Source organism: Balaenoptera physalus (assembly GCF_965194825.1).
Source record: "Balaenoptera physalus genome assembly, chromosome: 17".
Lineage (NCBI taxonomy): Eukaryota > Metazoa > Chordata > Mammalia > Artiodactyla > Balaenopteridae > Balaenoptera > Balaenoptera physalus.
In genome coordinates this window covers 79,200,037-79,227,748 of record NC_138895.1, presented here as the reverse complement: position 1 = coordinate 79,227,748, position 27,712 = coordinate 79,200,037, and the positions used below count along the sequence as shown (strand labels likewise).

The following is a 27,712-nucleotide window of genomic DNA, read 5'->3' as shown; positions in this document are numbered from 1 at the left end:
TTATAGGACATTCCATCCAGAAACAGCAGATTATACTTTCTTCTCAAGTGTGCACGGAACATTCTCCAGGATAGATTACATCTTGGGTCACAACTCAAGCCTCAGTAAATTCAAGAAAACTGAAATCATATCAAGCATCTTTTCTGACCACAAGGCTATGAGATTAGAAATGAATTACAGGGAAAAAAACGTAAAAAAAACAAACACATGGAGGCTAAACAATACATTATTAAATAACCAAGAGATCACTGAAGAAATCAAAGAGAAAATAAAAAAATACCTAGAGAAATATGACAATGAAAACACGACAATCCAAAACCTATGGGATGCAGCAAGAGCAGTTCTAAGAGGGAAGTTTATAGCTATACAAGCCTACCTCAAGAAACTAGAAAAATCTCAAATAAACAATCTAGCCTTACACCTAAAGGAACTAGAGAAAGAAGAATAAACAAAACCCAAAGTTAGCAGAAGGAAAGAAATCATAAAGATCAGAGCAGAAATAAATGACATAGAAACAAAGAAAACAATAGCAAAGATCAATAAAACTAAAAGCTGGTTCTTTGAGAAGATAAACAAAATTGATAAGCCATTAGCCAGACTCATGAAGAAGAAGAGGGAGAGGACTCAAATCAATAAAATTATAAATGAAAACGGAGAAGTTACAACAGACACCGCAGAAATACAAAGCATCCTAAGAGACTACCACAAGCAACTCTATGCCAATAAAATGGACAACCTGGAAGAAATGGACAAATTCTTAGAAGGGTATAACCTTCCAAGACTGAAGAAGGAAGAAATAGAAAATATGAACAGACCAATCACAAGTAATGAAATTGAAACTGTGATTAAAAATCTTCCAACAAACAAAAGTCCAGGACCAGATGGCTTCACAGGTGAATTCTATCAAACATTTAGAGAAGAGCTAACACCCATCCTTCTCAAACTCTTCCAAAAAATTGCAGACGAAGGAATACTCCCAAACTCATTCTATGAGGCCACCATCACCCTGATGCCAAAACCAGACAAAGATACCACAAAAAAAGAAAATTACAGACCAGGATCACTGATGAACATAGATGCAAAAATCCTCAACAGAATACTAGCAAACAGAATCCAACAACACATTAAAAGGATCATACACCATGATCAAGTGGGATTTATCCCAGGGATGCACGGATTCTTTCATATAGGCAAATCAATCAGTGTGGTACACCACATTAACAAATTAAGGAATAAAAACCATACAATCATCTCAATAGATGCAGAAAAAGCTGTTGACAAAATTCAACACCAATTTATGATAAAAACTCTCCAGAAAGTGGGCATAAAGGGAACCTAGCTCAACATAATAAAGGCTATATATGACAAACCCACAGCAAACATCATTCTCAATGGTGAGAAACTGAAAGCATTTCCTCTAAGATCAGGAAGAAGACAAGGATGTCCACTTTCACCACTATTATTCAACATAGTTTTCGAAGTCCTAGCCATGGCAATCAGAGAAGAAAAAGAAATAAAAGTAATACAAATTGGAAAAGAAGAAGTTAAACTGTCACTGTTTGCAGATGACATGATACTATACATAGAGAATCCTAAAGATGCCACCAGAAAACTACTAGAGCTGATCAATGAATCTGGTAAAGTTGCAGGATACAAAATTAATGCACAGGAATCTCTTGGATTCCTATACACTAATGATGAAAAATCTGAAAGCGAAATTAAAGAAACACCCCCGTTTACCATTGCAACAAAAAGAATAAAATACCTAGGAATAAACCTACCTAGGGAGACAAAAGACCTGTATGCAGAAAACTATAAGACACTGATGAAAGAAATTAAAGATGATACCAACAGATGGAGAGATATACCATGTTCTTGGATTGGAAGAATCAATATTGTGAAAATGACTATGCTACCCAAAGCAATCTACAGATTCAATGCAATCCCTATCAAATTACCAATGGCATTTTTTACGGAACTAGAACAAAAAATCTTAAAATTTGTATGGAGACACAAAAGACCCCGAATAGCCAAAGCAGTCTTGAGGGAAAAAAATGGAGCTGGAGCAATCAGACTCCCTGATTTCAGACTATACTACAAAGCTACAGTAATCAAGACAATATGGTACTGGCACAAAAGCAGAAATATAGATCAATGGAACAGGATAGAAAGCCCAGAGATAAACCCATGCACCTATGGTCAACTAATCTATGACAAAGGAGGCAAGGATATACAATGGAGAAAAGACAGTCTCTTCAATAACTGGTGCTGGGAAAATGGGACAGCTACATGTAAAAGAATGAAATTAGAACACTCCCTAACACCATACACAAAAATAAACTCAAAATGGATTAGAGACCTAAATGTAAGACTGGACACTATAAAACTCTTAGAGGAAAACATAGGAAGAACACTCTTTGACATAAATCACAGCAAGATCTTTTCTGATCCACCTCCTAGAGTAATGGAAATAAAAACAAAAATAAACAAATGGGACCTAATGAAACTTCAAAGCTTTTGCACAGCAAAGGAAACCATAAACAAGACAAAAAGACAACCCTCAGAATGGGAGAAAATATTTGCAAACGAATCAACAGACAAAGGATTAATCTCCAAAATATATAAACAGCTCATGCAGCTCAATATTAAAAAAACAAACAACCCAATCCAAAAATGGGCAGAAGACCTAAATAGACATTTCTCCAAAGAAGACATACAGATGGCCAAGAAGCACATGAAAAGCTGCTCAACATCACTAATCATTAGAGAAATGCAAATCAAAACTACAATGAGGTATCACCTCACACCAGTTAGAATGGGCATCATCAGAAAATCTACAAACAATAAATGCTGGAGAGGGTGTGGAGAAAAGGGAACCCTCTTGCACTGTTGGTGGGAATGTAAATTGATACGGCCACTATGTAGAACAGTATGGAGGTTCCTTAAAAAACTAAAAAGAGAATTACCATATGACCCAGCAAACCCACTACTGGGCGTATACCCAGAGAAAACCATAATTCAAAAAGACACATGCACCCCAATGTTTATTGCAGCTCTATTTACAATAGCCAGGTCATGGAAGCAACCTAAATGCCCATCAACAGACAAATGGATAAAGAAGATGTGGTACATATATACAATGGAATATTACTCAGCCATAAAAAGGAACGAAATTGGGTCATTTGTAGAGATGTGGATGGATCTAGAGACTGTCATACAGACTGAAGTAAGTGAGAAAGAGAAAAACAAGTATCATATATTAATGCATATATGTGGAACCTAGAAAAATTGTACAGATGAACCAGTTTGCAAGGCAGAAATTGAGACACAGATGCAGAGGACAAACGTATGAACACCAAAGGGGGAAAGCGGCGGGGGGTGGTGGTGGTGGTGTGCTGAACTGGGAGATTGGGATTGACATGTAGACACTGATGTGTATAAAACGGATGACTAATAAGAACGTGCTGTATAAAAAAATAAATAAAATTAAATTAAAAAAATAAAATAAAATAAAATAAACAACCAGCATTTACTGAGGGACTACTATATGTTAGGTGGTAGGAATAAAAGAGTAAACAAAGACTTAAAGTTAGCGAGAAGTCAGACGTGAAAACGATATACAAACAAGTAACTACGAATTGTGGAAAGTGCAGGCACTGTGAGAGGCCATCATCAGAACACAGGAGTTGGACGCAGGGAGGTTGGCAAGAATGTTTCCTAAGACGCAGGAGGACAAGCGTCTTCCCTAAAGCAGCTGTGACGTAGATTAACTGGAGATCAAACAGTTATTCATGAAGAAGTGAGCCGTGTTTACCGTGTGAATGCAGGGAATGACGATGAACGAACGAGATCCTGGGCGCCTGGGTTCATGGAGGTGCTGTTCCCTCAACGAGGGCCCTGGGAGGAACAAGGCCCCTGCAGGCCACACCACAGCCTGCACGGAGCTGCGGGGCTGTAGGGAGGGACTCAGGAAGGGGCCCTAGAGAGAGCTCGGAGGAGAGGCAGATCTAGTAGTCATTAACACACAAATGTCACGTGAAATCACGGCAATGGACAAGATTTTTCAGAGACAGTAAATAAAACGACCAGACTGAGTGTGTGGGGAATACGCAGCTACAGTCGTCCCTCGGTATCCACGAGGGATTGGTTCCAGGACCCCGTCGGAACCAAAATCCACAGACGCTCAAGTTCCTATATAAAACGGATATGTAGTTATATCTGCATATAACCTACGCATCCTCCCTTGTACTTTAAATCACCTCCAGATTATTTATAGTAATACAATGTAAATACTATTTAAATAGTTGTAAATACAATGTAAATACTATGTAAATAGTTGCCTGCATGTGGCAAATTCAAGTTTTGCTTCAATTTTGGAACTTTATGGAACTTTTTAAAAAATACTTTCTGTTTGTGGTTGGTTGAATCCGAAGATGTCGAACTTGCAGATAATGGAGGGCCGCTGTACTTTGTGTGTTTTCTTTGTATGTGGAGCCTAAAGCAATGTGTAAAAAATGACTTCACTTTAGAAATTCACATGTAAGTTGGGCTCGGTCAGCAAGCATCAAACATGTCCTTTTGTGTAATTACGACATTTTGAATTGTTAAAGTGCTCTCATTGAATATATTCTGGGTTACACTAATTATTTGTCAGCTATTTAATTATCTGGACATAAGTAATTAATCAATGTCATTTTGGGGAAGAGGTGCTTCTTATTCTTGAAAAGAGATGAGAAGTTACTGTAATTATCTCTAACTTTACTAAGTGAAAAGTGGAGCAGCAGGTCCCAGTTTGTACTCAAATGGTTGAAAACACATCCATTATCTGTTTTCTTCCTTTTTGGAAAAAAGCTAATCGTGTTGAATTGCCTTGTATTCTTAGAGTTATTCTCAGAAGACTGGTGTTCACGGAGAGGTGGTGAGCCTATACTATTCAAATGGCTACTGTGTGTTACATGTACTTTTTGTGATAATAACTTTCTTACAGTGGAACAGATTTATTTGCCAACAGATGTTCTTCTCAATGACACATACTCAGGGAATATTCTGTGACACAGTGACTCCGATGAAGAACAGTGGGCTCAGATGACATTGTAAATGACCAAGTTATCTTCACCAACTCACCTTGAGAAAAATCAGTCCAATTTCAATAGGCACATTTCGACAAGAAAATACCTTTAAGTTATCAGGCTTTCTTGCTTGGGCTAATAGGCAACATTTTTATTATGGGCATATTATAACTATTTACTAAAAAAAATTTACATATACCATACACTGAGTTTTTTCTTGGGCCTAAAACTGTATTGAAATACCTTCGTTTTAGTATACATAATCTGAAGAATACTGAGTATTTTAAGGACTGAAATGTATACTTTCTCAAAAAAGCACCAGTTGTGGCAGGATCTTGAAAGAATAGGTTTCATCCCCTTTTTTGTTTAAATAAGCAACTGATATGATTTCTTTGCATCTTTTATTCTGGAAATAATGGCCTCAGATACTAAATGTTAAATGAGAGTTAAAATAAGTAAACTGAATTGGTTAGATATAACCAACAAGTTCTATAGAAACAGAACATTTATTACCACAAATGTATTTCAAGGAAATCATTAAAAATTACATTTTTGAGTTCCAAAGGAATGACAAGCCTTTTTTAGAGATACAGATGCTTGGAAATTCTTAAACAGTGAAAGTGCTATTTCATTTTTTTTTTTTTTTTGCCAATCAATGTAATAATGCTTTGTTTATTATTATTTTTTAAATCCTAACCCATCCCATTCTTCCTAATGGTTCTCAGTTCTCATTTCCCTACTTAAGGTAGCTTTTAACCAGAGAATTATTAAACTGCAAGGGACCACAGAGGTTACGTAATCTCCTGCCATCCTTTGCTGCACTCCTGATGACAGCAGGGTACAGGATCTGCTGCACTTTCCCCAAAGGTGAGGAGACCTTATCATCTCAGCTCGCAGAGCGCTGGTTTCAATCAAGCACGGGCTGTTCAAGATAGAATACAGGCCTTGCATCGTGAACCCGGCATCTGCTCCTTCTGTATCACCCTTGTGACGTGGGGAAAGACACTAACTTCCCACATCTGAATTTCTCACCTGTACAACAGGATCACAATACCTCTCTGAGTGGCTGTGAGAACAACATGACATGACATATAAGAAAGTGCCTCATGGAGAGCAGTTTCTCGTTAAATGTTACGTCCTTCTTGAAAGCATTCTCATACTGAGATCAGACTTATCATACGTGACTCTGTTATTTTCAGGAGCTACACAGAATCAGTCTTACGTCTTTGTAACCTGCAACTGCCCTCTGAGCACAAGAATAATGAAGGGAAGATCTTTTTCCAAATGCCAACTATCATATTCTTCCCACGGGACGGTTACAGTAATTGACTTAGAAAAGATCAATGGCAACCTTCGTTAGGAAAACTTACCTGGTCTCTGTGCAGGGTTGTCTAGTCCAGTAAACATTTACTAAGTGCTTACAATGTGCCAGAAACTATGCTAGTGGCTAGAGACTAATTACAAGACACAGTGCCTTTCCTGACAAGTCTACAATCTAGAAACAGACGTATACTAAGTGAAGATTGCACTACACAGTGACATGCTAATAAGTTAGATATAAACCGCTAAGTGACTAAAAACGACAAAGCACACAGGAGGCATTTGGGGTGGGTTCTCCACAGGTGGTAATTTTTAAAAACTCGGTCTTGAGAATATTCATCCGTTCAGCAAACATGTACTAAGGACCGACTATGTGCTAGATGTTATACTAGGTGCTGAGAATACAAAGGTGGGTGCAGGGGTGGGGTCGGGGGTCCCTACTCCCACGGAGTTGAGAGTCTAATTTATGGTTATTCCAGTTCAATGGAATAGTTATTTTAGTATACTCTAAGAAGACCAGCTTCAACTTTCCCACTTGCCACGTGAATGAATAACCATTCTGGGGGGTTCCAGGACCCAGGCTAAGTCGGATATTTTGTAGTATACCCACATGATCTAAAATCCTAGAAATAAGCAAATAAACAAAATAATTTTTTAAAGGTTTTTTTTCCCCTTCCCATGCTGCAAAGCTAAGCGTACAGTGCGAGTAATCTTTAGAATCTCAAACGGTTAAGACCAATGGCAAATTATAAGCAAGACAGCCAAAGTGGCCGTCTGTTATTTGGAGGCAACGCTGTGGTGTGGCAGAATGAGTACGAGCTGTGTTGGAAATGCAGCCTCAGGGACAATGCGTGCCTGGAGAGCGCCAGGCGTGAGTGTGGGTTCACGCGACGCGGGCTGCCTTTCTGCTCAGAGCCCTCCAGCCCTCGTCTGCTCCTGACAGGACACATATTCTTCTGCACGGCCACCATCCCATTAGCCGTGGTAGTGGATGGGAAGGGGTGTTATTAACTCAACAGAGTACTTTGCAAATCGACTGTTTTCATGCCTTTCCCATCACTTATCAATAAAACTCAGAGCTAAACACAGAAAAACCAAGTGCCTTGAATTTCTCTTCCTTTTGCTCCCCTCGACTTTAACCTTTCAAGAAATTTTTATTTGTATTCATCTAATTTCATTTGAGACTCACCAGGGTATACACACTGAGACAGAGGATGTGTGTGTCTGGTTCACACTGTAGGAATTCAATCGATCTTTGCTGAGTGGAAAGATGAATTAATGTATGGAAAGAAGGCACTGGCTCTTTCTGAGACAGGTGGATTGGTGGATTTAGCCAAAAAAAGCTAAGTACCTTGCCTGACTCGTACCATGTTTATAGCACAGGGGGGCCTAGGATCCAGGTTTCCCATACCCCCTGCCTTGGCGATTACGGCGACACCATCCAGCCACATCTACAGCACCCAAACCTGAGGGAACTCAAGGCACGCCAAGGTGGAAAAAAGCAGACACCGGGCCACCTCAAAGGAATTTCACAACGTTTCCTTTCCTTCAGTCTCTGCTACTCTCATGAGACTCAGCCTTTGTGGATGAATTTGAGGCACAACTGCCAGCTTGGTAAGAATACTAGTAAACAGGACCACGTACAACTGTAAAGAACACAGAGCCGAGACACAGACACAGCCTTCCCCAAGTGAACAGCCAAATGGTGAAGCTGTCCCCATGGCACTTATTTTCAGAATATAACTCGCTGAGCTCCCAGCGTGCGCTCTGCCAGTGCAAAGGGGTGCAGCTCTCCGTCCCTGCCCTGCCAGCGGCCACGGTCAGGTGGGAGACTGCGGTGATGCTCAACAGGCCAGCTCTTGCCTCCCATGAGTTTCCCTAGTAACAGCTGACCTAAGTCTGCAAGGACAAACAGGAAACAGTCAGATGAGGGGGAGGAGCACTCGAGGCCGAGGCTGCTACACGAGGAAAGTTCTGGAAGCCTAAGAGGACGCAGCACATTTAGGGAATTATAAGAAGTTCAGTATGACCAGGACAAAGACTCAGCTCCTTTGGTGGCTGCAGATGACACTGAAGAAGTTGTCTGTGGCCCAGGAATTACTGAAAGTTCCAGAAACTGTGCAAAGAGGTGCTGAGCTCCTAGCAAGAGACCTCCATTAAAGGGAGACATGAAAACCTACTGGTTCTGGCATTTTAGGCCTGTCAGTACTTCCCCTTCTTTGACAACAGTTCATATACTCTTTCTTTAATACTTTCAATTACTAATATGAAACATCTATCCAGTACTTATCTTCCTCATTTATGTTAACCAGAAAGTTACAGTAAGAATCCCAGGGGTTCTGTATTCTTGTTAAAGATTCCGCCCTCCTCACCCCCTGCCGCCCATTTTCCATGGATGTATTTTCTTTCTCTTATGTTAAATAAGTCTATGAACCATATCAAAGAATTATGGAATGATAAATGGGAAAACTGATAATGCATTAATTTAAAAAACTGGGAACTTTTATTTTCTTCACTGAAAAGAATTTCCACTAAGAATCGGTATTCAGCAGCACAGCTTAAGTGGAAACACTGAAGGGTAAAAACAGCTTGGTATACGTAGGCGACTGCTTTTTAAATGACTGAATCGCTCAGAGGCAACCTGGAGAGGACCGTGGACAAGTGCCATGCTACACTCCTGGGGGCTGCCCGCACGCCCCCTTGACCTGGTCTTGAACCTCGCCGCCACCCAAACTCATCTTCCATATCTGAGGTTTAAGTTATTTGACCAAAGAGGTTATTTTGTTCACATTTTCTGTGCCTCTGGTACCAAGTACTTATTTAGCACTCAATAAACATTTGCTAAAGAGCTAAAGCAAGGTGAGGGATACTGGTCACAACACCCGACGCTATGTCTGGGTCGCAGATCATCAGAACACCTCCACTTACATAATCTCCGTAGGTCTCTTGTGTTGGGGGCGGCGGTGGAGGTCTGTACCCAGCTGGGGGGACGCCTCTTGCTCTGGGAGTGAGAAGTCCTCTTCCTCGACTCACTGGCCCTCGCGTGGAAAGGACTCCCCTGGAAGTCGGCGTCCCTCGCGGTACCCCGACTCCCACCGGCCGGGCCGCGACTCCTCCCCTTCCCCTGCAAGCAAGAGGGTCAAATTAGCAAGCCTCATGGTATTCTCTAGCATTCCACTGTTCGCATGCATTTATACCTCACAAAAATCAGTGTTCCATAATTCTGTAAAAAGAAATAAGGAAACCATATGCAAAGTGAAAACTAAAAGCAAATGCGAAACAGGTACCTACCTAAAGGAAGGAAATTAAGTCATTTAGGCAGCTAGTCCAGCAACAATAAATATGGTAACATCAGAGAAACCCCGGGAGCCAGCGTCTGTCTGGGACACAGAACAGGAAGCCGACGTCTGGGGAGGCTGCATCCACCGAGCAGCCCTCCATCACGTCCTGCCAGGGCCTCAGGCAACCCTCACTCCAACACTGCGGCCTGGGCCTTGCCTGGCTTGTCCACAGGCAAGGACACGGAGGCCTAAACAGATCTTAAGACTGTCTTAGAACACACAGCTGGCAAACCCGGGACGAAAACAGACATCAGATTCCACGAGAGAGGGAATAAAATGAACTTTCCCAAACAGTGTATCTACTACCTAGGGACTGAAAACATCATTCTTAGGTTAAATAAACACATATATTTTCTGAAGTAGAATTCAACATGTTCATGTATTTCTAACACAAAAGTCTCATTATACAATGAGACTTCCAAGTCAGAGAGGAAGGCAGGAAGCAGAAGAGCCCAATGTAAGCTAAAACTTGAGGAAGTGTGCAAGTCTTATGAAGAAATGAGGACAGAAATTTGGCTCCACCAGAAAATAAAGGCATAGCCTGACCCACCTCCTATGGACAATGTCCTCCAAACAAGGAGAACCAAGCAGATAACGTGGCTGCCTACAGACCAGTTCTCTCTTCTTCTCTTGTTTGATTGGGATAGCAAACACACAGCTGAGAGCTCAAATTCCACAAACAGCAGAGAAAATTAACAGAACCAAAAGCTGGTTCTTTGGAAGGATCAATAAAATTAATAAACCTCTAGACAGGCTAAACAAGAAAACAACAACAATATCATAAATGAAAGAGGGGTCATCATTAATGACCTCAAGGACATTAAAAGATAAAAAAGGAAAATGATGAACAACTCTAGCCCCACAAATTTGTTAACTCTGATGAACTGGACTAATTCCTTGAAATATACAAATGACCAAATCTCATACAAAGAGAATTAAATAATCTGAATAAAACTATGTTTATTAAAGAAATTTAATCAATAATTAATAATCTTCCAAAAAAGAAAGCATCAGACCCAGAGGTTTCACTGGTGAATTCTATCAAATATTAAAGGAAGAAATGATATCAGTTCTCCACTCTCTTCCATAAAATAAAATCAGAGGAAACATTTCCTAACTCATTCTCTGAGGGTGGTCACCAGACGTGCCTCCTGAAAATTATTTCTGCATTACTAGTCAGAGGCTGGGACTGGCCTGGGCCACCGGGGAAGACAGAAGTGACCAGCCTCCACTTGGTCTTGAGCCCTTATGGGGACCTGTCACAGGAGGTGCCTCCCAAGATTTTTTTTCTAAGTCCACCTGTGGAAGCCACAACTGGTCAAGGGGTTGGGAGACAGAGAGGCCGAGGAAGGGTGACAGGGGGCTGAGCTAGGTGGTCTCTGACATCCCGAGGAAGAGACATGTGGTCCAAGGGGAAACAAAAGACATTAAAGACATTATACAATGAAACAAACAAGCAAGCAAACCATAAATCAGTATCTCCCATGAACAAAGACGCAAAAATCCTCAAAAACAGTAGTAGCAAAGTGAATTTAATAATGTATTAAACACGTCACGACCAAATGGGATTTGTTCCAGGTATGAAAGGCTGCTTCAGCATTAGTGAAAATCCATGTGACCACCTCGCCAAGAAGGCTCACGAAGAAGAATCGTAAGATCACATAAAGCAGAAAAGGTATTTAATGAAATGCAACATCATTCATGATAAAAACTCGGCAAACTAGGAACGGAGGTAAATTTACTCAAGTTAAAAAAGAACATCTAATGCAAGAGGGAAGAGAGATGGGAACATATGTATATGTATAACTGATTCACTTTGTTATAAAGCAGAAACTAACACACCATTGTAAAGCAATTATACTTCAATAAAGATGTTTAAAAAAAAAAAAAGAACATCTACAAAAACCTACAGCTAATATCATATTGAATGGTGAGAGACTGAATGCTTTCCCCTTAAGATTGGAAACAAGGCAAGGATGTCCAGCCTTACCACTCCAATTAAAACTGTAGTAGAAGTCCTACCTAATTCAATAGGACAAGAAAAGGAAATAAAACTTTTAAGATTGTGGAGGAAGAAACAAAACTTTGTCTGTAGGTGACATTTCCATGTAAGAATTCCCCAGGAATCAACCAGATCAAAACAAAACAAAGCAACCATACGAACAAACAATAAACTAGAACTAATAAGCACATGAAACAGGTCTTGGAATACACAGTTAATAAGTCAACTGCTTTCCTACATAGCTCCAATGAATACCTGAAATTTGAAATTTTGAAATTAGTCACTAAAACAACCAAGATGCCCTTTGTTCAACAGGTGAATAGATAAGCAAGCTGGGGTGCATTCATATAATGGAATACGATTCAGCAACAAAAAGCAATGAGCTAATAGTGGTGAGTCATGTGACTAGTATGTTCCCATGATATGATGTAATAAAAATAGCATTTTACCTCTGTGGTTTTTGTTCCCCAAACCTATAACCCTGGGCTAATCATGAGAAAAATATTAGACAAATCCCAAAGGAGGGACATCTTACAAAAAACCTGACTGGTACTTCTCAAAACTGTCAAAATCCATGACTTTCACCTTTAGGCAACTTGTGTTATCCCTTTTTTGAGCACTGTAAGTTAGATCTTTTTTTTTTTGTTTTCATACTAGGTCATAAAAATCGGTGCAATAAAATTGGTGGTCTAGAGCAAGGACACTGGATTCAGATCGATTTCCTGACTGTGCTTATTTACCTCTGCCTTCCAATTAACATTCAAACTAATCAAGAGTCTGAACTTTCCAAGACAGTTTCCTCAATTGTGAAATGGGATACAGAACCCATTTCTTAGTGTTATGGTGAAGGAAAAAATGGTAGGACATACACAGTATTTAGCCCATTTCCTACTCAATGAATATCAGCAACTTAGATAAATTTCAATCTCTCTGAACTGTACTGATAGACACTGTAATATCTATAGTCTTACTCACCTTTTTATCTCTGGTATACATCTAGAAAAATCTTCAATGTGATTACAGAAAAGAGTAGTTTCTACTTATGGTACATCTCACTCATTTGTGATATTTCAGTCAATCTGTGTGTATTCAAACTAAATAAGGCTCCTGCTTCTTTATCTAATACCCCATCCCTGCCGTCCAAGGTACTATATCGATCACAAAATATTCAGTATTTCAATAAATTCATGTCCTTTACCACACTGAAAGACATTACTTTATATTTAAGAAGCTCACCATTCTTTCTTATCATCATCGACATTGTTAGGTTATGTGCCCACTGGGTATATGGAATCATACTAAAGAATCCGTTATAGAATTTTAGACAAGTCATTTGATATATGTAGCTCGGGATACTTGTCTACAAGAGACAGTTTGAAGATTCGTTTTTAAGAGTTTGAAATCCCACGGGAATGGTGTCAAGCAGCACAGTCTCAGTACTGCTGTAAGTGGTCTCTGGTGAGAGGAAGGCACGCAGAGCGACAGGCCAACGTGAAGGTCCCGCTGCACTGCCCAGTGCTCACTCAACGCCACAAATGAAGTTCAGGGTAGAGATAAACAGCAGGGCTGGTAACGTGGGATGAGAACAGAAAAAGTGCCTGGTAGATGACATTTATAACGACAATCAACGGGAACTTACTTATTTTTTACTTGAAAAGTTGATTCAAATTGATAGGATTGGGTGCCACACTGCTCAGAACGGGGATAAGGGAAAAGCAGAAACATAACACATCTGAGTAGAAAGTTTCATAAGCAAAGGGGTGTGACTGTAATGGTTCTTTCTGTTTGCATTTTTCAGCAGGGTGACCTTGGTTTCTGGTTTTGAAACTCAGATGTGAAAATAATTGAGAAAAGTTTTTTCCATGGGAAGAGTGCTTTGGATGATCAATAACTTCTTGTATTCAGTCAATTAGGAACTAATTATTCAGTTTATATATTAATAGGAGGTTTTAGGCTATGATGAAAAAGCACGTGATGGGGGTTCCAGCACACCCACACTCAATACCCAAATCTAGTCCTGTCATCACTGGGCTGCTGAGCCTTGGTTTTCCCATCTACAAGTCCAGTTAATAACATCTAGCTCTTGCAGAACAGCTGTGAGGTTTACAACTGCATCAAGTGCCTAAGCTAAAACAGGCACTCAGTAAGTGGTCATTATCACGTGGACTTCTACTTGGACTCTATAATGAATACTGTCCTTTTGGCTGCTAACTGAAGGGTGAGGAGAGAGAGAAGACAGAAGGTACAACTCGCATTTGTGCTCATTTCATCCATTCAGCAGCAGCACATTTATGTACATTTCATACATTTAGCAACAGTGATGCAGTGTGGTATAGAGAAAGAGTATATATACCACATTGTTTGGCTTTTGTCTATATATTTCATGAGAAGCAAAAGTGTATGATAAAACAATGAATTTTGTGGAATTAGCTCAAGCTAGCTCCAGCATTGTCAGCTGGGTGACCTTGGGAAACACAGGGGACGCCTGAGCCTCAGGAAGAGAAAGGCCTACAGCTGATCACAGAGCGGGTGCCTGCCGGATCCAGTGTCAAGGTCTAGCCGGTCTCACAGTAAGAATCAGCTTTCCCAGAGATCCATCCGAGGATCCACGCTTGACGCAGTAATGACCTGAGGGGTAATTTATTTTCCTACAGAATCCCTAACACATGTGACAACTTTCCTTCACCTCTCCGAAAGCTTAATCACTGAGATATTGTTTTTTCTTGCCAGAGGTTGACAAGGGAACGAGAAGCTGGACAGAAGGGAAAGGTAAACGCAGCCTATGGTCATAATCCCTCAGAACAAACATAAGAAGCCATCGGGGCTGATGGAGACTGGAAGTTCTGAATAGAGGACTCTGGCGGCTCTCTGACCTCCTTTACAGATCATCTGAAATGCGGTGCTAGGGCCGTGCTTCTCCTCTCACACTTGATTGTGCACACACATCACCTGGGGCCTGGTTTCGGGGCAGAGTCTGCATCAGTACACCTAGGCTGGGGACTGAGACTCTGCATTTCAAGTGCTGCTGTGGGTAGCTTCGATCCAGAGGTTATAGACCTGTTATGAAACCTGTCGTTATCTCTTTTCTTTATTCTGCGAACCATCCAACCTTCAATGCAATTAAAAAAAAAAAAAAAAGACTGAGTAAGTGTTACGTTATTCTACATTGTACACAGTCTGTAAGAAATCCAATGCAATCTGTTTCTTCTCCAACAAGTTACAAACTGGTTACTAGTAAAACTGTTGACAACATAAGACAGTGTGAGAGAGTCCACCCTCTTAAAAGTACAAGAAACTTATCGTTTCATCCAGGGACGTATCCCCTTGGAGACAGAGAGCTCGCTCCGTACTCTGAAGCCTGTCACTGTCTTCCAATTCTGATTGCTAGCATGTTTTTACTTTTTTTCCTTATGAACAAAAATAGCAAAAATCTTTATCATTTCTAAGTATCAACCTTACTTCTGCCTTCTGGAACTATGCAGCACAAGTCTTCTTCCTCTGTGATGACGGTGAAATTGATAATAAAGGAGTTAAGAGAGATGTGCAATTTGCCCAAGGACTGATCAAATATCTGTGCTACAGAAATTCAATTTTTAGTGAGGGATCATTTTGAGTAATCAGAAAAGGAATCATGCCACAGTCTGGGCTTCAATGAGACATTTAAAAAATTAAGTAGGATATGGATTAATGTGTGCTCAACATCCTATCTCCATTTTACAGACGAAGAAACTAGGCTTAGCGAGGGAAGTTCCCTGAGACCACGCAGCTAGGAGGGGCTGGCAGTGACTCTGATTTTCCCATAGCCACACCCTAACTCCAGGCAGATGGCCCCATTTTTCCTGCTTTCAAGCCTTTGCCCCTCTGCATGGGATGACCTCCCTCTGGCACTACCTTGCCTGATTACTTTGCCTTCATCCTAAGTGTGTTCGTACCCACGCCCCCCATTCAGGATGATCTGTGCTATCGTTTCTGCTTCCGCTTCACTTTTCCTCATATCCCTCGTGCTCTATTTCAGCCATTCTGCCATAACTACTTGTTTCTCTTACTTTCCCCTTAAAAATCCCAGAATGGCAGGACAATGACTTGGTCATCATCTCTGCAACTTCAATTTGTCAGAGAAAGAGCTCAGGAAAATGTGTGACATTAAATGACCTAACACCAGCAACTGACTGATGGCCAAAGAGGAAAAAAATTGATTAAAACTTCTGAAGAGCCAGGGTGGGGAGGGGAGGGGAGGGGACGCCCACTGCGCAGGAAACACCCACTGGGCTCCTTCCACCGTACAGGGCTGCAGCCTCTCAGCGGCGCTTGCTTGACATTATTCTAGGAAAAGTCAGTTGGCCTGATGGGTATCCAAGCCTTCCTTCAGCTGGCACTGGAGTCGACAGGAGGAGCGGGAACCCACACCTGGCTTCAGGCTGCGCTGACGCACCGTAGGCAGGAGAACCGTGCTCAGCGGCTTTTCTCACGTGTCCGCTCCAGGCTGCGCTTAAGTTACAAGTTCTTTATCAGAAGTTTTCTCGCTGTTTGCCACATTATTTGCCTCAGTTATTGCCTTCCCAAAGCCTATTAAGGTGATTTTAAAAGAAAGCACACGTTTTTCTCCTTTTGCCTCCCCTGCATCAACTCCAGCGTGGCTGCACTAACACACACTCTGAGAGCACGTGGACCACAGAGTGGATGCTGACGACCGAGGGGCAGTCCAGGTCTTACGGCAAGAGGAGCAGAGAAGCTCGTGTGCGAGGAGAGTCCTCTAGGGTCTGCCCGGGGCGCGGGGCACGTGTGTGGTCAGCCACCGTCTGGGTTTTAAGAAAGGCACGGACAGCAGACACAGAGTTGGAAGGAAGGAGAGGAGAGTGACTGTTCTGGCAGGTCAGGTGGTACAAGGTCCTCAGAAGGCAAATCCAGGAGGCAATCATATAGTTTACGTAACATCTCAAATTAATGGGTTTTTAAAATTGGAAATTCCTATAATTTTGGCTAGTAGAAAAAGAAATATATTATCATTTTCCTATATCCAGCCTTTCCTTAATGATAAAGAAGGACTTTTTAATAGAGATTGGTGGAATAATATAAATCATATCATACGCTGGTGAAATATTTATGGCCCATATATTAACTACTCAGTTTTCCCGGTAACATTTCTCAGATACTGTGGAGAAGAATGTATCATTTTCTGTCATTAAAACAATCTTTAGCATCTATGATATTATTCATAATCCATTTTAAAAAGAGAATAGGTAGCATGTGAAAATCAGTGTGGATGAGAAAATGAGAGTGACCGAGTCCCATCTGATCCCCTGGTTTGGGAAGTTACGTGGTGCCCAACAGGCAGAGCAGCTGTGGCTACCTAACATCTATCACAGCAGCTGCTCAGGTGCCGGTTTTACAAAGATATGATGTCACTGAAACCAGTGGGGCACGACCTAGTGTTAAAACCATAAATGATTAACGTAAGCTGACAGTTCATGCAGTGTGTGAAAGCCGCCGATTACTGCAGTGGTCCCAGGAAATTGTAAACTCTCCACGGCAGCCCTGTGAGTGTGATGCAGCATCCCAGCACCCTGGCATACAGTCTCGGAAGTGCCATCGTAAGATCTAACATGGGGTTGCAGTCCAAGAAAAGAAGAGATAAGGGGAAGGCAAACTCTCCAAAGAAACTGTAGCTGAAAATTTTCCCCATTTGATGAAAGCGGATAAAAGCTGCGTGAATGGGTCAGCCTCATGTCCTAAGTTGAAACAAAACCACCACATTCAGCACCCAATGCCGGTGAATGCGTATTTACTACTTAGAAAGACAGGCGTCATCTGCTTTGTTCACTTTTTCTTCCTGCTCTTTCTGGTAACAAATGCAGGGAGAGAACACTGCCTGCTACTTGGGGAAAGGGCCAGATGGGACAGACAAGGCCAGTGGAGAAGCAACACAGAACTAGCCAGCTGTTCTGAAGAGGGGAAAGGAAGGGAGCATCCTTGAGGGTTCAAAACTGTCCAGCCCAGACCATCAGGGCAGCAGGCAATATATGGGGTGGAGACCCTACGGAGAAAACCACAGAGCTAAACAGAGAGTTTGCCTGGAGTGGCATCAGTCCTAATCTTCCCTGATGTGTTCTCTGCTGGGGTCCGTGCGGGGAGTTAGGGAGGTGACGTACCACAGGTTTGCACAGGGCAGAACGGAAGTAAAGAAACTTCCTTATCTCCTAAGTAAAAAAAGAGTAAGTTTAGTCCTCTCATTTGAAACTGAATGAAAAGGTTTTATTAAAATACTTATTACTCCCTTCTGCAGGATTTAATTTTAGATCATTTACATCTTTCAGCAGAAAGCTACCCTGAAGTGATAACAGTGGAGAACATTCATGAAGATTCCAGTAATGACTTGTTCTGCTGTGAAATTCCAAAGTGGTGCTGTCCATGTGACCATTCCCAAAAAGCTAATACCCTGGTAATCTAGTCACATGACAGACAAGAACTACACTAACAAAAAATGTTGTAAATGGTCAACACTTGATCAGAAGAGTCTAAAGAATTTGCGATTGTACTGTATTCACTCAACATGTATATACTGAGTGATTCCTATATGCCAAACATTAGGGACACAAGTGCCTTTAAGGTTTTACATAATACTGAGGAGTAACCAATGAAAAAGTGAACAAGTCAGAAAGGTAAATTCAGTTTGATAAATGCTACCATGTAACCAAGAAGGGTGCTGTGGGCCGGCTTCTGGGTTATGGGGCGGCCAATTCAAACAAGGCGACCAGCAGAGGCTTCTCTGACATGGTGCCTGTGTGTGCTGAGAACAGGATGCTGAGGGGCAGGCAGGCAACTGCAGACAGGCCTTCCGAGGAGGAGGAGTGAAGGAGTGAAGGCAAAGGAGAGGGAAAGGAACGAGCTTGGCCTGTTCGAGGAACAGAAGGGAGACCAGTCTGGCTGGAGTGCAGGGTGGAAAAGGTGATCAAAGAAAAATAGATTTAAGGCTTATTTTAGAGCTAAAATCAAAATGACTTCCTGAGGACCGGGTGTAGCGAGGATCTACCTGTGACCGTCCAGTGGTCCCAGGACTAGAAAGCGCTAGGCTGCAATAAGTACAATTATCTTTTGTTTTATGACTGTTTTTAGCCATTTAGATGCTGTGAATTCTATAACCATATTTTCCTCCGCTTTGGCCACTAGAAAGCTCAAAGCATAATGTGAAGACCAATTTTGCCAACCCTACAAAATAACATGTACCTTTTTGTGTATTAATCTCACCCTTAGGATTTTTGTAATTTTCCATCCTAATTCTTTTCCATATTAATTTATTTTTATTCTGGTAGATGGACATTAACTTAGCAAGTTACTATATGTGATCTGATGAGAAAAAGTAGTAAAAATATAAGTCTTTTCATCGTAGTTTGTATTAATTGTGCCGTAATTAAAATATAAGAAAAGTGACAGAATGAAAGTTCTATGGAAAAACTGCAAGGGGAGAATGGGTGGAAGAAAAAAAAAAAAAAGATTCTGGATAAAAACAGAAGGGAAGGATCAAAGAGAGGGAGAGGCATGGTTTCTGGAACCAGACTGCCTGCATTCCAGCCAGGCTCTAAGAATCACCAGCTGAGTGACTGGGGCAAGTAACTGACTCCTCTGGCCTTGGTTTCCTCATTTGTGAAATGGTGACTTTAGCAAAACAGCGCCCGCCTCACAGGGCTGTTATGAGGCTTAACCTAGTTAATATCTGTGATGTGCTCAGAAAGCACTCAGTCAGTAGTAGGCACAATGTGAGTGTCCTGTTAAAGTAAGTTTCAGTTCGGGATGTAAAGACAAGTAGGATTTAAACAGGTGAAAGGGTTTGAGAGCGGAACCACAGACTTGCAGACACAGGAGCAGTGTGAACAAAGGTCTGCAAGGTCAGAGCACACCCTTTAACCCAGTGGCGGTGTCCGGGGGAGGCAGGCGCTAAACACAGGAAACATGGCAAAGTAATGAACAAAGACCAACTGGGAGAGAGGTCTTAAGAAAAAATACAGAAGGGCAACTGAATGCCTCTTAGAAGAACATGTATTTCACACTGTAGAAAACAGAGTATTTGAACTATCTGGTGCCACGCAAGCCCACAATCGCGTGGAGGGAAGAAGGCGGTGCCTGGCTCCTTGGCATGCGGTGAGCGGAAGTGCCCCGCGTAAGGTGTTGGACTAGCACGAACCAGCCATTGCTCCACAAGCGAACCACTGGGTCTGAAGTGTGACCTGAACGGTAATTCCATCCCAAAATACCCACTACCAAGGCAATGGAAAAGCTTAAAATGGCAAGCAGGGTATAGGCTGTCATCAAGAGGAATAATTTTTCATCTGGGCAGATGGAGGTGTCTCTCCAGATACTACACTCTCCCAAAACAGAAAGTTTCTGCCTTCTTTGTCTATTCATAACATAACATTTTCAACTTAATTGAAAACGAGACAACTAGATGAGAAATGATCTTCAGTAAAAATGGAAGACCTGGTCTGAGGAACAGGGCATCCCCTAAATGATGGCACTGCATGTGCTCTATTATCTATATTCTCTATCCAAGGCATATTCATTCTGTGAATGTTGCCTGATTTAGAGAAAAGGGCCTTTGCAGATGAGACATTAGGTCAAGAATCCTGAGATGGAAACACTACCCTGCATCATCCAGGCGGACTGTAAACACCATCACACGTACCCCTCTGCGAGCGAGGCAACTGGAGATTCGAGAAGGCAGCGCTAGGAAGGAGAGAGAGCAGAGCGCGAGGGCCTCAAGTCAAGGACAGCCTACAGGCACCAGAAGCTGGGAGGGTCAACAAGAGGATCCCCCGCTACAGCCTCCAGGGGGAGAGCGGTCAATACCTTGATTTTAGCCTAGTAAAGCTGATTTCAGACATCTAGCCTCCAGAACTATGACCAATTTCTATTGCTTAAAGCCACCAAGTTTGTGGTAGTTCATTGTAACAGCCACTGGAAACGAATATAGCAAATATGTAATTTCCTATGATTGAACAGGAGAAATGGAAATGATAGAGATTTACCATTTACTGAACAGCGACATAAATTATTTCATTAAATCATCAGCAATAAATCCTATTATTATTAGCCTGTTTTTACAGAGAAACCCCCCCTGGTTCCATGCCCAGATCTGTGTTTATTTTACATCGCAATAACACCTGTCTGTAACTGCTCTGACAGTGTGTCGATCAGCAGCACTCGGCAGGGGGACTCACTTTTTATTCCTCCCAGTGAACTTGGAAATATGGAAGAAACCTACTTTAAATTATTTCATGCAAAAAACTCTACCTGAAAAAATATATACAGTCACCAGTGGAAAAAAGTTTGTGTTACTAATTTCCACTGAGTTCTTCTGGGGGCAAAAATGCAAAAATTAAAAATAATTTTCAAATAAGTTTGAGAGTCACGTCTCAATTTATAGTTTGCTTCAACTGACTTACGAATTCATTAGCATATTTTTCATGATAAAAGCAGTCATGGGCTTCGCTGGTGGCGCAGTGGTTGAGAATCTGCCTGCCAATGCAGGGGACAGGGGTTCGAGCCCTGGTCTGGGAAGATCCCACATGCCGCGGAGCAACTAGGCCCGTGAGCCACAACTACTGAGCCTGCGCATCTGGAGCCTGTGCCCCGCAACAAGAGAGGCCGCGATAGTGAGAGGCCCGCGCACCGCAATGAAGAGTGGCCCCCGCTTGCCGCAACTAGAGAAAGCCCTCGCACGAAACGAAGACCCAACACAGCCAAAAAAATAAATAAATAAATAAATAAATAATCCTTCCCTCTACTTTAAAAAAAAAAAAAAAAAAAAAGCAGTCATGATTCCGAGACAGAAATAAAAATTCAGTGTGCCTGGACAAGCTTAGGAGTTTCAGATACCACAGAGCATTTACAAGGCATAAGAAGACAACAAGCATCGGGACACTCACCTGGTACCTGACACTGCTCAACACTGGAGATGCGGCAATGAACTAGCCTGGTACTGTCTGCGCTCACTGGGGAAACACAAGCTTCCACTATCTCCATTTGTGTATCAAAGCTATGACTTACGTTCAAAGAATTAAGGGATTAATAACGTGAGGGTGATTAAATAAACTTATCTACAGTCATTAGCTAGTAAGTGGTACAGGTTATATTTAAGCCCAGGAATACCTCAGTCCACAGTGAATCCTCTTAATACGACACCATATTGCCTGAATGCATTCCTACAGGCTTTGTACCAATACACTGGTAAAGCCGCTTGCCTGTTAATAAAGGAAACATTAAAACTGTTGCCATGGTACCCTATTCTAACAACAAAAAGGTAAGTCAATTAATCACACCTACCTGGTTATTGCTGGGGTTGGTACACCTCTTGTACGCAAGGTAGGTTTCCCTCGAACAACTGGTACATCTGCATTTTCTGAACCACCATTCAAATATGTTAATTCCTGGAGCTGTGCTTGCCTGATTTCATCATTATAGTCCTACACAAAAGACAGAAGATAACAAAGAATTTAGGACAAGAAGCAAATAATTTTAATAGGAAAAAAAAAAGGTAAAGAAAATAGTTAAATTCATAAAACAAGACTTGAGTTTGCTGAAATGAAAATTTATCAATAAATTGTTGTAAAAAGAAAAAAAACAAAGAGTATTTTTCCCCTAAACTAGAATTTTCTACAGTCAGCCATATCTCCTTCTGCTGTGCATACTTTCCAAGTGAAATATTTATAATAAAATTAAAATGGCACGTAACTGATATATGGGCATTACTATTTACAACGCAATCAACTAGTAGTTACAGAGAGCCTAGTTTAGCCAGAAGTATCTAAAGAAAGAAGAACAAAGTTGGAGGACTGGTATGTTCTCATTTCAAAACTTACTATAAAGCTATAGTAATGGAGAACGTATGGTGCTGCCTTAAAAGATAGACGTAAAGATCAATGAAATAGAATTGAGAGCCCAGTTATCAATTAGAGTCAACTGATTTTCAAATAGTCTCTAACAAATGGTGCTGTAACAACTGAATATCCACATCAGAAAAATAAGATGGGCCCTTTACTTTCTGCCATACACAAAAATTATATCAAAATGGATCAGAGACCTAAATGTAAGAGCTAAAACTGTAAAACTCTTAAAAGAAAACATGAAAGTAAATCTTCACGATCCTATATTACATAATGATTTCTTAGCTAAGATATCAAAAGCACAAATGAAAAAACAGTCAAATTGGACCAAGTCAAAGTTTAAAACTATTGTGCTACAAAAATACCATCAAAAAAGTGAAAAGACAGCCCACAAAATAGAAGAAAATATTTTGAAATTCTATTACCTGATACGCAACTTGTATTCGTAATACGTGAAGAACTCTTACAACTCAATAATAAAAGGACACATAACCTAATTTTGAAAGGATAAAGGATTTGAATAGGCATTTCTCTTTAAGAAAAATATAAAGTAAGCCCAAGAAAAGAAGCTCGACATTATTAGTTATTATGGAAATGCAAACAAAAACCACAATGAAATACCACGAACATACCCACTAGGATAGCAGTAATCAAAGAGATAAGCAATATCAAGTGTTGGTAAGATTGCAGAGATACTGAAACCCTTACAACTTTCTGGTGGCAATGTAAAATGGTCCAGCCACTTTGGAAAACCACGTAGTAGCTCCTCAAAAATGCTGAACAAAGAGTTACCATATGACCTGGCAAATCCATTCCTAGGTAACACCCAAGAAAATGAAAACATATATTCATGCAAAAATGTGTGCATGAATGTTCACAGCAGCATTATTCATAATAGCCCAAAAGTAGAAACAACCCCAAAGTCCTCAACTGATGAGTGGACATATAAAATGTGGTATATCATAAAATGGAATATTATTCAGCAATAAAACGCAACTTGAATGAACCTTGGTAACAGTATGTTAGGTGAAAGAAGTCAGGGCAAAAGGCTACACATACTGTATGTGTTTTATATGAAATGTCAAAAAAAAACCAGGGAAATCTAGAGAGATAAATTAGTGGCTATGTAAGACAGAGGAGTGTGAGAGGGGAGGGGAGCCGAATGGGGAGGGACTGCTAATGCGTATGGAGTTCCTTTTGGGGGATGATAAAAATCTAAACCAGTTTGTAGTCACGGTTACAAAACTGTGAATATACAATAATCCAATGAACTGTATACGTTATGGGTAAACTGTATGGTATTTGAATTACATCTCCATAAAAGCTGTGTAAAAAGAACAAAAACTAATTAGTGGTTGCCGAAGGCGGGAGAAGAATGGGGAGTGACAGCTGTTGGTTACAAGGTTCATTTTGGGAGGTAAAACAAATGGCCCAACTTAGATTAGGGGGACAGTTGCAGAACTCTGCGAATATACTAAAAAGCGCTGAACTGTATACTTTATATGAGTGAATTTTATGCCGTGTGATTTATATCTCAATAAAGATATTAAAAGGAAAAAACAACACACTGGAGGCAGAAACACCAGATGGAAGCACTTAAGTAATCCCAGTATGTGGTAAAGATGGCCTGGAGTAGGGAAGTGGCGGGAAGGATGGCGAAAGGTAGATATGGAGTTATTTATAATGTCTAATTTTATTAGAAATGGTAAAATATTGGATATGGGGGTATATGAGCAAAGTCAAGAAGTTTGGTTTCTGGAAGATAAGGAGAGTAACAAAGTGACATCATGATTTAATCAATTTTGTACAGGTCGACTCTTCAATGGTCTATAGCACACAAAAATTGAGCTGTTCTAGAGCAATCAGACATAGGAACTGGAAATTCAGAAGTTAAAGATATGGATACAGAAGTGGGAAGGAAGGCCCCGCACATTACAGAGAAGGGTGTGTCATCACGGCTGGCCCTTGGCAGGCTCCTGGCAGATAACCTCTGAACCCGTGGTGGGTTCTGCTGACTAAGAGTATGCTCCTTACCATTTTACTAAAAATGTTTGATTAATAAATTATTTGTAAAGCACATCCTAAATAAAATGTGCTACCTAAATGCTAAATATTGGCCCTGTTGAAAAGTGTTAGGAGGCAGGACACAAAATTGTATGTGGTTAAAAACTGATTCATGGGAAAAGAAGATAACTGAGGCCCTATTCAAAAATACAATTAAAAATTTAAAAAGAAAAATTAAAAAAAGCAAAGCATTGCTCTAAGTAAAGCTAGGTGATTTACAATGGTGCCACAAAAACTAGAATTAAAGCCTATTTTAAACATCATCTGTGTCAAAGTACATTACAGCAGATAGTGTAGTTAGGAAGGAAAAAAATCCCAAAAAACAAAAAAACGGAATCGGAGTCAATCACATCTGAGGTTAAGCCTGAATTTATTTACCCAATCGGGCTGACCAGCTATGTGATTTTAGGCAACTTCTTTAAATGTGAGGTAACTGTTTCTTCTGATGTCAGATAGACACTGACATACACACTGTAGTTACAATTTTATTGGTCTTCGAAATAATGTTTTTAAATCAGTAGGGAAACCAAATCATGTATGGTAGCTTACAGACTAAATTATTTCTACAGTTTTACATTTTAAACTAGTCATTAGTAAATTATTACTTCAACTCCCCATCTGAAAAGTGAAACTATTATAACATTAACACCAACACTGCCACCAATTGTGAAGAGGAGAAAATTGATTAGAATTCTAATTAAATATGTGTAAATGGGATTTCTCTAGCCAGTAAGTTTAGGATCTATCTAAATGTGTTAGCCTGGAGAATAGGAAAAAAGTCTTAAAATAAAATCATTAAAAGTAATTCATTAAAAATTCAGTGGGTTCTCTGCCAGAGATGTACTCTTCAGACATATTTGCCCAAATATGCTAATATTTATGTCCAAGGTTAATCCTGGGATCACTGTTTGAATTATAATCTATAAGAAGTAAGTGTCCATTATTTGAAGACTAATTAAATAAATTCTGGAACACGCATATAATGAAATATTATGCAGACATTAAAAAGAATGAAGTTAAACTTTACATATGCTCATATGGACAGAGATCCAAAACAACCTAAGTTAAAAAAAAAAAAAAGAAAGGTTATGAGAGAGCACAGGACTTTCAGGATAACTAAGCAAGGAGCTCAGCAAAGCCTTTCCATAACAGGCAACAATAAAGGCTGAGCAAACAGTTAAAAACAACCACTTCAAGACCCTGGAAGGAAGAGTGGGAGTCTGTGGCAATCTTGCCTGGGAGTGCTCCCACCCCTCCTCCCCGGCCCAGGTGATGCGTAAGTTCCACTAGGATGGGGAAAGCTGTGAAAACCAGTGAAGGATGTTCACGTAATTTTGAAGGAAGTGTGAAATGACTCCATGCCCAGCAGCACGGTCAATATCAGTAGCAATTCTGATAGCAAATGAGTAGAGAAGACCAGCCAATCAGCAAGCCTAATAATCACGTTTTGGGTGGGGCAAGCAATAAACAGACTGGCCAATTAGCCAGAAATTTAACAGCCATGGACTAGCAAAGAAAAAAAGAGATTAAAAAAACCCACAATAACTACAATGTAAAGTTAATCAGAGGAGCTCAATAGCAGATTTAAGATGGCAGAAGAATGAATCAGTGAACTTGAAGTTAATTAAAAGTATTCAGGCTGAAAAACACAGAGAAAAATGGATGAAGAAAAATGAGTCTCAGAGATCTGTGGGGCACCATCAAATGTACCAACATACATATAACGGGAATCCAGGGGTTGGGGGTTGTGGAGGAGGAAGAGAAAGGCAGAGAAATTTTAAAGAAACAATGGTTGAAAACTACCCACGTTTGAAGAAAAACATAAACCCACATATTCCCTTGAGATAAACATGTACACCACAGTCAAATAGTTGAAAATCAAAGATAAAAAGAAAGTCTGAGCAACAGCAAGAGAAAAACAACAGATTACAGACAAAACAACAAAATAATTAATGACTCTTCGCATCAAAAATAGTAGAGGCCAGAAAATAGAAGAATGGCCTCCTACCACCTAAAAGAAAAAACCGTCGACCAAGAATTACATACAGGTATACTTCGGAGGTATTGCAGATTTGGTTCCAGACCACCACAATAAGGCAAATATTGAAATAAAGCCAGTCATATGAATTTTTTAGTTTCCCAGTCCATATAAAAGTTATGGCTAACACTATACTGTAGTCTATTAGTGTGCAATACCACTATGTCTAAAAAAAAACAAAAAAGTACTTACCTTAATTAAAAAATACTGCTAAAGAATGCTAACCATTATTTGAGCCTTCAGTGAGTCACAGTAGTAACATCAAAGATCACTGATCACAGATCACCATAACAGATATAAAATTAGTAAAAACATTTGAGATATTGTGAGAATTACCAAAATGTGACACAGAGACATGACGTGAACAAATGCTATTGGGAAAATGACGCCAATGGACTTGCCTGACACAGGGTTGCCACAAACCTTCAATTTGTTAAAACAAAACAAAACAAACACAGTATCTCTGAAGCACAATAAAGTGAAGCGCAATAAAAAGAGGTACGTTTGTAAGCTAAACTTTAGGATATAGGTGAAATAAAGACATGCCGAGAAAAAATCTTTTTTTGCTAGCAGACCTATGTTACGGAAAAGACTAAAGGAAGTCCTTCAGGCTGAAAACAAGTAACACCATATGTCAACTCTATCCGCATAAAGAAACAAAGAGCACCAGAAATGCTAGATGTGTGCTTTAATATAAATGTCTATAAAAATACTGTACTACAAGCCAATATCCCTCATGATTATAGATGTAATAATCCTTAAACTACTAGGGTTTTTTATATGTTTCCAGCAACATATAAAAGGGATTACATATCACGACCAAGTAGAGTTTCACCTGGGACTGCAAAGCTGGCTTGACATCTGAAATCACAAATGCAATACGCCGTTATTAACAGAATGAAGGAGAAAAGCCACGTGAAGGGCTCAATGGACAGAAGAGCAGTTAGCACAGCCCAACACCCATCTGTGACTAAAACAAACCAACAAACCCAAACCTCTTA

General features: G+C 40.4%; 1 protein-coding gene across 4 annotated transcripts in view; it reads right to left on the bottom strand.

Moving 5' to 3' along the window:
• KHDRBS3 (KH RNA binding domain containing, signal transduction associated 3) overlaps positions 1-27,712 on the bottom strand; it is a 166,715-nt gene that overhangs the window by 56,064 nt on the left and 82,939 nt on the right. For all 4 annotated transcript variants that reach the window (XR_014255694.1, XM_082433854.1, XM_082433853.1 and 1 more), the window contains exons 5-6: positions 22,050-22,189; positions 9,318-9,513 (exon numbers count right to left, since the gene is read on the bottom strand). Coding sequence is in view for 3 of the 4 variants with exons in the window: in XM_082433854.1 (XP_082289980.1) it covers positions 9,318-9,513; positions 22,050-22,189 (336 nt within the window). In the remaining variant the exon portion in view is untranslated. The remainder of the gene's footprint in view (positions 1-9,317; positions 9,514-22,049; positions 22,190-27,712) is intronic.